The following is a 13,353-nucleotide window of genomic DNA, read 5'->3' as shown; positions in this document are numbered from 1 at the left end:
TCCATTCTACATGTTTTGGATTGACACGAATCCTCTTTACTTAGTACTACACCAACTCACAAGCCCAAAATGGTTCAAGACTGAAACAGTCGCAAGGAATGAACTTTTTGTTCTCAGTCTTCTGCCTGGCTTTATACCTTGCAGCAGACTGACAGGACTGTTTGATATTCCCTGTGGTGAAGCTGTAATAAATAGCTTTAAAAATATTATGGTCTATCGCTCTTGTATCCTTTCATAAACCTTAAAATAAGTAGTTATACAGGACAAAAAGCTACATCTTCATTTGAGTGGTCTTCTCACGCTTCACCTTAGGAAAAAATAAAAGGTTCTGAATGAGAGGTGCCTCAACTGCTAAGCCCATGGACCATCCTGAACCTTTAAAAACTCCTTTACTACAATTAGTGCAAACAAATAGGACTGATAATTTGAATGTTTTACTCTTTAAGATATAATGTCACAGATGACTTTTTAGCACTCAACAGTTCATACCTGAGAGACCACCACCATAAAAATACAGACCAACTGTATGTTTTTCTCATTTGAAAGAAAAAAAAATAAAATGAAGAGTTTAACCAACGTGACTAGTAAAACAGATACTAAATATCCTACCAAATGTCCATAATTATTTTTAGGAGTCCTACTGTAAATGACACACATTACAAAAGCAACTTTCTTAATGCAACCACACTGCTTACCTGAAGGTAACGCTGTTGATTTAGGTAGCTCAGTTGGTGTAGTTTTACTGGTACCAGGGCTCAGAAGTTTTACATAATTAGCAGGGAACCATCCTATCTGCCGTTTTTTCCCCCGTGCCTAGTAAAAAAACAATTCTTTTAAGAGGATTAAGCACATCAATAGATCCTTAGACAAGGCAATTCAGCCAATATTTTAACTACTTGCAGTCACACTGACTATTTTAGAATAAGAAAAATGCATTTTATAAGGAAAAAGCTATTTTTGTGGCAATAGTTTAATATTATGATACTTCTACTATGTGAAGTAAGCTTTCATAGTATATAAACAGTAATTTATAATATCTAAACAGTAGTTATTTACTAATTTGAGTGATTTTTCACTTAACAGTGTTCCTACTTTGTGTGCTTTACAATTAATACTGCAACCCCGATTCTTCTGAAAGATTTCTCCTGTTATTGTTTAAACCATAACTCTAAAACATTAGGCTAGCTACTGCATTAATGAGTGGCAGCATTTAAATGCTTTTTCATTATGCAAAGTATTGCATTTAAATAGATACCTAGATTGTGATAGTTTAAGCAGAGATTAAGGATCCCAATCACCTGTTTTCTTTTAAAGAAACAGTATCTAAACTTTTTAATAGTCTCTCCTGGCCAAACAACAGACAGAGCATAAACGTATGCCACATTAACAAGTACTAGAAGAACAGCAAAACATTATGGCAAGAAAAAATGGGTAAAGTTGGATTCAAATACAAAATGCCAAAGCCAGATTCCAATCAAACAAAAATTAAGCTTTGGCAACTACAAATACATATGGATAGACATTGTCCAAATGATCCTAATTAACAGATGTTACGGTTTTGGAAAGTACACTAGATGTTCTCATCCCTATCTAGTCAGAGAACATCAGTATGAAAATGTGGTGCACGCATGTGTTAGTGTGCGTGTGGTCCATGTGTGTGTGCTGAGAGAGCAGCAGGTCACCATACACCTGGCCTACAGCAGCGCTCTAGTTTGTAACGCAGCTGCAATGAGTCAGTCAGAGCCAGGATATTGGGACAGATGAACTGCAGGTCCGATCCAGTGTGACAAAGCTTGTGTCACCAAAGCAGGAGAGGAATTTGACAGAAACTGCATCCTGTTATTTCGCCAACTGCATTGTTCATTGCAAATAAAATGAGAAGAAAAATCTTTATTGTAAGAAAGGTTATTCTAAAACTTTGAATCAAATCTCAGCTTCTAAATTTATTAAATCTATGTTAAGAATTACTCTATTCTCTTTTTGTGTTGTTAGAATAAGGTTGGAATTTTGGGCATGTAGAATTTTGCCTTTAAAAACAGAATAGATGTGAAAAAAAGTCATCTAACACATACACTATTCTTTAACTACTTCCTTCCCTCTCTTTTTCTTTACTGAAAATGAAAGCACTTGATCTAAAGTGTATAGAGATCATTAATTTTAAGATATTCTGGAAGACTGCATTAAACCCAGCAATGTAATGCTTAACACGCTTGCCTTATTTTACCTTCACTCTGATCCCTAAGACAAATATCATCAAAATTTACTTGAGGCTGAAACTGAACTGTACATATACTTCTAAAAAATCCGCCACTTTGAAATTAAATGCATAAAGAAAAGCTAATATTAGTGCCCTTCTCCAAATCTTGTCATCATTTCACTACTTTGTGGTGGGGGGAGGATTTGCTGCTTTTATTTTTAATCAATTCTTCAATCCATTTCACCATACTGCTGCATTAGCCTTTGTGCTCATGTAACAAAGGAGCAAGAACTAGTATCACAGTGTTGGAACAGGAGAATGAAAAGAATAGGTAGGGGACTGTTAATGAAGAAAAAAACTTGTAAAACCATATGTAAGACCGTAAGGGATCCAAAGATACATATGAGTATTTACACAACCAAAAATTAATTTTTAAAAAACCTCACATTAGCTGCTAAGTGGTAATTGTGACAGCTCTTGCCCAGTGAAGCCTGTTTTCTATCTTAAAATACATTCAATGTGAGACTCTTTAAAGCTACAAGTTAACAACAACATAAAGGTTAGTGAGAATGAAAACCAAAGCAATCCTGGAAGATGATTTCTCCACAAAAGATGAAAAAATATCACCAGGAAAGGCAAAAAGGGCAGGCAGTAATGTGGAAAAGATATTTGAGTTAGTGTGAGCATCTGCATTGCAAAAATTAATCAATTACATTCTTTCATGTAATACTCCCTGCTAAAAAAACAAAACCAAACAAAACTTCATTCGGTGGTACTGGAGAGGAGGGGGAAAAAAAAAAAGCTTTGCCACTGAAAGCCATTCAGAATCAAAGTTTCCAAATTGTCAAGTTCTACTCTTAAAATAAAGGTTAAAATATTTTATTTTCTATTATCTTCTAATACAACACTAAAGCTCTCTCCTATCTGATGCCTGCAACAGACACCATTCTTTCACTCTTCTACATTAAACTGAGCTGAGACGGGGCCATTAGACTGGTATTCTACACTGTCACATTTCATTAAGCAACCTGAAAAAGTGGTGGCCATCTTACAAAAACCACTGCTGTAAAATACTTCTCAATCTTTCAACAAAAGGGATAGCCAAACTTTTGGCTGAAGCAATTTAGAAAGCTTCTTAGGAAGACATTCAGGTCTGCGTACCCCAGTATTTCTTCCGCTTTCACAGTGCACGCAGGTATCAGCTGATCCAAATGCACGCGATATGCGCGGTCACTATGGAAACGGGACAGAAGTAGACCCCGTCACTTAACCCAACAGTCCCATGCACCCCTGTTGCATGGCTGGGTTTCCCCACCGCCTGACGTGACAACGGCTTTTTTGCTCACATGAAGACGACTACTGGACAAAAGACTGGGAGGATCCAAAAGCAGCCAAAACAATACGCCCTAGAATCCACTCCTTTCTTATATCTGAAGGGCCTCCAGGAAAATGTACGAGGGAGCGGACTGCAGGCTGGGTCTGATTCGTGAGATGGGTATCCTTGACTTACAATGTGGCACAATGGCTTCCTCCTGCTGTCCTCCAAATGTACTTCAAGTTCAAGGAATTGGAATGTATGTATATTTCTGTAAAGGCATTTTATTTGTAAATGCTTAATTGCAGAACATTTTCAAAGTTATTTATCATTGATCCAGTCATCATTTTGAACTATTAAAAAATTACAAATTCTTTTACATGGAATTTTATTTAAACAAACCCAGTAACTAACTTGGAGCTCTCCTTCCCACCAGCCACCTGGATTCTTCTTTCTGATAAGAATCAACTGACCAGGAGCAAGAGTAAGCTGTTCTGGACCCGTTGCTGTGTAAGAGGCAATGACTTGGGCAATTTCTGTTGAAGTGAGGGGGGGGAAAAAAAAAAGAATTAATTTGGAAAAACCTGAACACATTCTATACAACATTAACTCTGCTATTATCACTGGCACAGTATATCCATTTTGTATTTTTTTCCATAAAATCGTTATGTATTTATGTAGTTCCATGAAAACATCCAGTAATTATAAAACAGATCAGAAGTTCACAGCACTACAGGAATAAAACAGAGGTGCAGCAGCTCTATGGGTAGGATATAAAAAATATTTGAAATAGAGAAGAAGAAGAATGACCATCATTAGAGCTATATGGCTCTTAAAATCAAGTGTCATAATACTGGTTTCCAATAAATACATTTTTGTAGCATCAGTTTGGACTAAGCTTCCTAAAAAGAGGAGGTACACGCTGATGACAATATAATGAAGGAGTTGCAGTAACAGAGGTGCAACCTAACGAAGACCTGCAGAAAATTTCTCACCACCAGACGAGACAAAAAAAATGAATGCTTTCAAAATGTAACAAACAGGATTTATTTTGAAGTCTTTATTCCATGAACATTAATACAAAACTGGTGCCTTATTTGATCACCTACCAGCATGAATCTGACAGAGGGTAACTGTGAGCTCACAATTATCTCTCCATTAAATTAGCCAAAGTAGACAATGCAGTTTACTCCATTTTACAGTGGTTGTGGAAAGACAGACAGCTTAGTCACCACTAAGTCTGGCAAGGTTAACCCACTTTTTGAGCCAATTTGAACTGACAGGAGCTTATAAGTGGCTGTAGGTATTTTGATGTCCTACTGATAGCTTTTAAGTCAGGTTTAGCATGTCATCAAATCATGTTTAGGGTGATGGAGAACATGTTTAATACTATGATAATTGGTGATCCTTTTGTAAACAAAAGATGGTAGATTTGGGAACTTTTTAGCTTTTGGTAAGCTAAACCTTTTCAGCTGCTACATTTATGTAATCCCTTTTTAGTCATGAGTTAAGGGGAATCTGTGGGGAATTTTTTTTAGCCTTCATTTAGTTGTAAAGGGTCTCAGGCATCCAAAGGAGCACAAAAGTAGCGTTGTTATTCCTGAAAACTCCACTTTAGGACCCGAGTACACAGTCATTCATCACTTAAGTATTCTTCTTAACAGAATGATCTAGGGGTTGGGTTTTGGGGGAGGGAATGGGGAATTTGTTTTTTTGTTTTTATGAAAAACCTTTCCTGGAATAGTAAATTCTGACCCTGTGTTTAAGACAAAGGAGGTTTTTATTTGGCAATGCATCAAATAAAATTGGGGACCATCAAACAGTCGATATGGGCACTGAGTTTGACTGGTTATGGTTGTGGTCTAAGACTATCCTAGAACAAGCCCACAGCACAGCCAGTAGTACAAGATCACAGAAACGTGTCTCAACTGCTTCAGTGCAAAGACAGTCAGCTTAATTTAAAACCTCAGCAATTATCTGATCACAGATCAATATACTGCTTGAGGTTTTAGCTTTTATTTGAAAATCTTGATAAAAAAAATCTGTACCAGTTATTTTCATTTACGATTACTGTTTGTACATATTTTCAATCTAGTCTATCCTAAAAAACTGGCACTGGAAGACAGCAGAAAAAGGTCACACCTGCCATCAGTTTGTCCCTTTATAAAGCAGCAGAAAGCAACGCGACAGCGAGTGTGAGGTGGATTAGTGGTCAACACAGCAACAACAGCAAAAGGGACTGAGGTTGAAGGCAGCGAGTACACAGAAGCTGTCTCCAGCTTTCTTATGGGCAGCCGTACTAAGAAAGTAACACAGTGCTGGGCACCGTCCTACTTGGCCCTCTCTGTCAACAAGCGCCAAACTTCCTGTGGCCAAGAGAAACAGCAGAGGCACTCAGTAACAACACATCACCCACTGCCTGGGAAGGGAGGGGGAAGTCTGCTGGTAAGGCAGAGAAAAGGAGCAATCATTGAAAAGGCAGTTGTAGGCAGAGGAAACCACAAAGCCAACTCCCTTGAAACAGAGTGAGGTTTTGTTGCAGGGAAGAAACAACAAAGTGATTTGAAGACTGCCAGGAAAACGATCAGATGGTTTACTTAAAATTTAGAAGAAAAGGATGATTAGGAAAATTAAAAATGGTCAGAGAAGCATTCAAGATGTAAATGAACAACATGAGGAGGATGAAGAAGCAGAGAGATGACAAGCAATCTGAGATCACTGCAAATGATGACACATGCAGAATTAATGATGGCAGAAGCTCCCTCAAGATAACCCAAAGAGGGGAGAGAGAGGCACACAGAAGTGCGCAGGCAGGAGAGGGTGGAACCAAACAGGTGATGAAAAAGCCCGTAGCTGAGAGTTAGAAAGATGCTTTAAACCTGGATCTGGAACTTAGACAGCACACAAAGTGTGAAAGCAGAAGACAGAAGAAAGAATTTCTAAGTAAAATATACTAAAATATAAAGAGAACAGAAAGGTTTACATAGAGAAAAGCCAGCAGCAGCACTGTCTGTCCTGTAAGAAGGCAAAGCAAGCAAGCTATTTGGCAGGAAACATGGCTATACTGCTAGAAAGTCTGCAAGCTCCCTGCATTTGCAGGTTTTTCCACAGTGTCACATTAACTCCTCCATCCTAGAGCCATTCAGGAGGCAAAATGAACACAAGCAAACAAATTAACAGTGGGACTTTGTCAAAATATTTTTTTTTTTTTTTAAATCAGGCAAAACCCTCTCTCACTACCATGGCAATTACAATATTCAGTATATCATACTGAGACAGCAAAAATCTTATACCTTGCATCTCTCTCAGAACAAGAAATTTCTCATTTTTATCTACAAAAAGGTGATTTACAAGGCTTCAGGTATCAGACATCCTCTTTCACCAACCAGCAGCATAAAGAATTTTTACTGTGGACTGTGTGTTAAATAAGTTACAATATGAATTACAAGTTTAACATTCAGCTCTTGCATGTCACAGAGAAGCAGAAAGTTAGAGAAAACAACTCAGCAAAAAAGTTAAAAAAAAAAAAAAAAAAGAAATAGCTTTCCTTCCAGGAAGGACTTTTTAATTGTGATTTAAGCATCGAGTTACTGAGACGAGATCCAATGTGGCCTCTATTAAACAGGTACATTTAGAAAAAGAAATAAATGCCTTCTCACAGATATAATTGTCCTCATATTGCTGCTTAAATTCACAGAGAGAGTGGTTTCTTTTTTCTTGCCCTTCAACACACACTGTTACCAACTCCCACCCACTCATCCTGCTGCTTCTAGAATAAACAGGAATATTTCACCTCGTTCATTAGCATTTCACTTATATTGGCTGAGCACTTGCAGCTCATTTATAGCAAAAATCTCCATGAATCTCCTTGCTGAAAAATAAGCAGGATGTTCCCAAACTGTTGTTAAACTCCGAAAGATTCTGAACACACCTTTTGTCAACATCCCTCCTGTCTCTACTTCACTGAAGGTTTGAATCCAGGAGACCAGCGATTATAAGGCTGGTACTCTAGGCTGAAGTCTTGTCATTCACCATTCTCCCAAGCCTGGAAAAAGCAGCCAGACCTATCAGCATCTTCTCACTATTCCTACCAGATATCACTTCTAGAGGTTTTCCAGATCTCTGTTCTCGTCTGCCGCTCTTGAGCTTTGCATCTATTAACACAACTATTTTTAATCATGCAAATGGAAGTTAGAAAAGGCAGGAGTAGTTTACTTCCAAGCCCTTCTTTCCATAGATGGATCAGTAAGATTTGACAAGAGCAGCCCATTGCTCATATGTCAAGGTAAAATAAGCCAAATGAAGATGGGGCTGCTGCAATCTACTCTCCCCGCCTCCTCTTACACACTAACACAGTGAACCAGTTCAGGGAGACAAAGTGAAATCTCCCCACAAAACAAAATACGGATATGCATATGTGTGTGTGTATAGAAATAAGGCAAGATTTGGTAGATCACATCCTTGAACCACCTCACTGTGGAACTGAACAAGCCTCAGAGAAAGGGACAGAAGAGAAGCATGGAGCACCCCCTATTTAGTTTGGTTCAGCTCAATGCAAAGTCATCTCTTTGGTACAAAAGCAAATAAATACATTGAGGGAAAAAAAGAGACATCTTCTGGAAAGTTTACAAATGCCTGCCAGTGGCAGAGAATGCACTTTTCTAAGGATCTTTGGAAATACAATGGCTGTTTGGAAGGATAGCCCCCACCACCCCAAGAGCCAGGGGACCTCTTTCTAGCGAAAAAGGAGCCAGTGACATGACCTGCAATACGACCAGGCTTGACAGGCGACAAGCTGCATAGCATGGATACAAGGTATGTGCTCTTGAAAATGAGAAGCAGGCACAAGAGCTCACCAAGTCCATGTATACCATACTGTGTAGCATTCTAGGCAAAATGCTGTAAAGCCACAGGGTAAGAATGTATACTTCCATTTTCAGAGGCCCTGACAAACTTGGGCTTTTTGTAGGTTTCCACTGTTCTGTTCAGCAATCTACCATGAAGTTTACATTCATTTTTGAGCAAGCAGATTTTTATTCTCTAGCTACATGCTATTTAGTAATTGATACATGCTAGATAGAATGATTGACAGATTATGCATTATTTTATTATAGACAGCAGTTTTCACCAGTGCAAACTACTACAAAATCACCAAGAGCAAACATAATTTATTTTCAATGGCAACAAAATCTTTTCCATGAACTTAAGTACTTAAGAACAGATAAAAGGTGCTGTCACAATATATGACTCACCAGGTTTCTTCCCTAAGCTTCCTGTTTTTCCAGCTGCTCCAGGAGCCTTGAAATAGAAAGTAAGAAGTTTAGCACTCATATTTATTTCTCCAGTATATGAAAATGATTTACTATGCTTCACTTTAACACACTAAACAAGGATGCAAGTAAAGAACTTTCACAGGAAATTCTATTCTTACAGAAACCCTTAATATTTTAGATGGCAATTAATACACAGGAATAAATAACAAGCAGTGTATGGAAGTGGATGACTAACTATATAAATGTGTAGACTTCTTTCCTGAACTTTTCTTCCTTTCATGGACTGCAAATACCAATGTAATTCCAAATTACACAGCATTTGAAGTGTAAATCTGTGTATCTACAGAATGTGAATTCTGTCGAGTTAAAACAACAATAGTAGTTTTCGACTCCACAAATAGTTGGATTGCAAATATGCCTAAAAAGCTAACTGGACATAATTATGTCAATACTGTCCATATTATGGTTCTCAAATTTCGCATATGGCACATTAGCATAGTCAGTGTAGTTACTGCATCTTTAAGACGAGTCATCCGAACTTTGTAGGTGGTGCGTGTTGCAGTAGTAAAAGCCCCGCCACCATTTTTGTGCCCAACTGAGAGCACAGGACACTGAATAGCAAGGTGCTATCTATCTGTAGCTATTTCCTCTGAACCTAGATGGGGTGAGATGAGGGATGAACATCATCATCATCCAGGCCAAGAGATTTGCAAGAAAAGCCTTTGAACAGCCACCAGAAATCCAGCAAGCAGTGAAATCAGTTCAGTTATGTACAGGAAAACAGCGATACTGAAAGATGAAATTTAGCATGAAAAGCTTTCATAATTTACAAACTCAAAGTTCTCTTCTTGGGGGGGGGAGGGGGGGGGAATCTTTTTCCTTGAGGCCACTGCTTATTTGGGAAGAGTTATCTTTATTTATTTATTTTAATGCACTCACAGGTCTCCTGATATACATGCAATTAGAGTATTCAAAACAGTGTGTAGTCTCAACTCTGCCCCTTGCATGCCCCCCTTCCTCAGTCATCTTCCAGCCCTTTTAGTCACCACCCTGTCTAGGAGAGCTTCCTCCTGCTCCCTAAATAATTACTTCAGTTTCTTCCCAGTACATTGCCAGTCTTACCTTCTACAATAAAAAGGCTTGATATGGATAATAGCAACATAACAAATCTAAACTGTACTTTGGTCAGAAATGTTGAATAACCATAAATATCCTCTTGCCTTCAAGCAAGGTTCACAACACTTCCACCTCCCCTCAACTTCTCCTTTAGGATCCTCCTTACAAACTTGGGAGTCTACATCAAATGATCTGAAGGTTTTCACAGAATCCTAATTTCTCTGTGGAAAAAGAACAGTTTCATCCTCAATATTCTCCATATTAACCTGATGCTTTGAAAACTTGGGGATTCTGGCAGAAACTAATATAAGGAGTAACTAAAAAATGAGTTAAACGACTGAGAGAACAGGGCCATTTAAAAAATATGTATTGGTTTTGAATGCCTCTATAAAATAGATAATTAGATAGATCTTCAATCTGTCTTAAGGATTACATAGCTGCTATAAGACATCCACGTTTTGAACGTCTTTCAGAAAAGCCACTAAAGAAGCCTGATCTTTCAGACTGAACTATAGCACCTCACAATGCTGTATTAGTCAAGCCAACCCCATCTAATAACAGCAGAAAACCCAGCAGAATTGGCATTGCCTACCTCACAAGCTGTGAGTGGTACTGGAAGGTAAGAGTGGGGATGGCAAGAATTTTTTTTTTTTTTTTTTTAAATTTGGCACCAAAGCACCTTACATACACCTAGTATACCATGCTTCTCCTTGACATTTTGCAACTTAAATTTTGGGAAGGATTGTGGAAAGTGGATGCTTTAAGTTAAATGATACTTGGATACCGCTGTCTCAGTGCTACTTTCTTGTCATTGTAAAAGACTGATTATAGTTACTTTCTACAAGGCCAGCAATTCTTCCTTTCTTCCCTATGTTCCTTTCTTTCTCTTCAGTTCTCCACCTTCCTCTACAACCACTGTGACCTATATTAACAAAAGTGTGAAATAGGAAAGCATCATGCAGAGATCAGATACAAAGACTAAATCTAGGTCTGGGGACAAGGAGAAGATGGTCCAGACAAAGTGACCGTAAGTCCATCGACAGTCCCAAGTAGGGAAGATTAAAAGGTGTGGAACCAAAGGTGATAACTGGCACTGATATGGTAATACTAGGAATTAATTCTACTTTGGAAAGTGTTTCCGGCAGAGAAACACCCTCCCCCGTCCTCAATAAAGAACAAGTGTTTGGACCTTCAGAGAACACACTCCTTCAAAATATCACTTAGTCAACATCCATGTTGCCAGATTAGAAGCATATGGACAGATAAAACAGGCTGCGACACTGTATCTTTACAGTTAACTGGTAAACATACAGAGATTATTTTAAGAGAGAAGCTTCAAAACCACCTTGACCAGGCTAAGTCTGAATTCTGTTTGATGATTCTCTGTATCCTTGGTAAAAAGGCAGAAGAAATGCATCAAGAAGTCCTGCAGTACTTCAATAAATAACTAAATTAATAAATAATGCATTTAAGATAGACCCAACTTCTGGCCCGCTCAGTAGATGGAAAAGTATTTTCTATTCTTTCTGTTGAGAGAAACACAGTGGAGAGGACTTAACCCATTCTATTTCCCTTTTGTACACCTGAGGCACTAACTGCCTTTGAGGATATTTTGTGACAAGCGATAAAGTCTCTTGAAACAGTCGAGTAGAACTTGTTTTGCTAATTTAATAAGATGCAGCAGTAGACTTGCCAATTGTGTTGCACAGTAAGACCCTTAGAATCCAGATTAAATAAATTCAGACCGTTATTATTTTCAGAACATTTATGCAAAGTTTCGTAACTAAAGGTGTCTAAATTTTTGTGTTTCCATGTCCACCATATGAGCTCCATACCTTATGCAGAGGTAATTATCACCAGTCTCAGAGAAAGGCAGGGTAGAATAATAAACCTGTTACAGATCTGTATCCATCTACCTCAATCTAAAGAAAACTCTTGAGAATGGACCATGAACCAGTGTTGTAGTTTATCTGAAGAACAAAGATTTTCACTCTGTTAATAAGTTGAAACTTTAAGGAACAGGAAATAGTTTAATTTAGCAACTGGATGTGAATGGGTAGCCTGGGACTAGGTACAGAAGAACAGATTAAAAAAAATTTCTTCTGATGTATAAACCATTGATATTTTGAAGCTTACAACCATTTCTACAAACTCTATGCTTGCTGTTGAAAGATCAGCACTGCCTTACTTTTGCTTCAGGCCTAAGTCAATAGTGCAGAACACATTAAATTAATTTACTCTTTTAGTAACATTTTCCACAATCAGCCAGCTGTCCAAGCACAGCAGCACATCTGAAAGTTAACAGACAGCCACTATTGAGAAATCCTTTGTAAAAACTGGCTCTCTGAACAAGCTGAATAGCGAAACACTGTACGTGTAATGGCAATTATCCACTTGGAACAAGAAATATGTCCTGCGGGGCATATGAATCACTTTATGAAAATAAGCATCCCGGATATCAAGATCTCCATGAGCTCTGTGCTTTTTCCTCTCTCTCTCATCAAGATTTTATCTGAAGAGGTGATTTTCACCAGCAAAAAGGGCAGTTGGAGCACTTTCTGATGAACTGCACTTAGCTGTTTCAGTCCCAGACAAGTTGAGATCAGAGAAACATCAAATTGACCTCTAATAAAAATCGTTTTCAGTATTAAATGTCCATTTCTGAGTTCTCTACAAAGAAGATTTGCCAATATGTGTGTCTGTCTCTCGCCAGACAGGACGAGCATCCAGTCCTTAAAGGCACACAAAAGGCAGCTCTGCACATCTGAATATAAATTCCCAGGTTTTGAGACTAAACTCTGTTGAGAATATCTTAAGAGAAAACAAAACCAGTTCCTTCACAAAAGTTCAAAGGAAACTTAACATTAACTAACAAGAATGTAGCTGAGGTTAAGTAACTAATTAGCAACTATTACTACCTACGAAACAGGCCTCACAGGGTTTTAGGAGGCTGACGGTGCAAGTTCCCACTCACCAACTACAATACGAACTTACAGGTAATATCAAGAGACTTAGGGCACAGTTTCATGATCACAAGATATTCCACAGGTTAGGCAATTATCTGTACAATTGTTCCTATACCTCCGTGGAGCAAGCCACCATCTTTTTGATGTATGTGAAGAATTACTGGCAGGGCTGAACTATAATCCACATCCTGGACTGCAAAAAGGAGTGCTTTTCTTAACCAGGTAAATTCCCTGATACAGACCCACAAACACCTCCGCTGACACAACTGAAGGGATGTTGCACCACTCAAGAGGAGAACCAAGCTGCTATGGGGACAGAGTTCAGAATTTCTTGTCCGGATTCTCACTGAGCTCCAATGTCAGGGTAAACCTATACTCTGCCTAACACCACAACTTACTACTGTACAAAATTTACTCTAATTTTTCAAAAAGCCAAGCTAGCCTGCTGTGATGGGCTCCATAGTGCTACAGCTACAATGCTTCCAC

The 13,353-nt window shown here is 38.3% G+C and overlaps 1 protein-coding gene across 4 annotated transcripts in view; it reads right to left on the bottom strand.

Moving 5' to 3' along the window:
• Positions 1-13,353, bottom strand: part of ITSN1 (intersectin 1) — a 149,387-nt gene that overhangs the window by 34,783 nt on the left and 101,251 nt on the right. For all 4 annotated transcript variants that reach the window (XM_076353482.1, XM_076353473.1, XM_076353492.1 and 1 more), the window contains 3 exons: positions 8,765-8,810; positions 3,927-4,048; positions 696-813 (listed from right to left, as the gene is read on the bottom strand). In XM_076353482.1, coding sequence (XP_076209597.1) covers positions 696-813; positions 3,927-4,048; positions 8,765-8,810 — 286 coding nt within the window. The remainder of the gene's footprint in view (positions 1-695; positions 814-3,926; positions 4,049-8,764; positions 8,811-13,353) is intronic.

This window comes from Aptenodytes patagonicus, chromosome 1 (genome assembly GCF_965638725.1).
Source record: "Aptenodytes patagonicus chromosome 1, bAptPat1.pri.cur, whole genome shotgun sequence".
Classification (NCBI taxonomy): Eukaryota; Metazoa; Chordata; class Aves; order Sphenisciformes; family Spheniscidae; genus Aptenodytes; species Aptenodytes patagonicus.
This window is presented reverse-complemented; position numbering and strand designations above follow the sequence as displayed.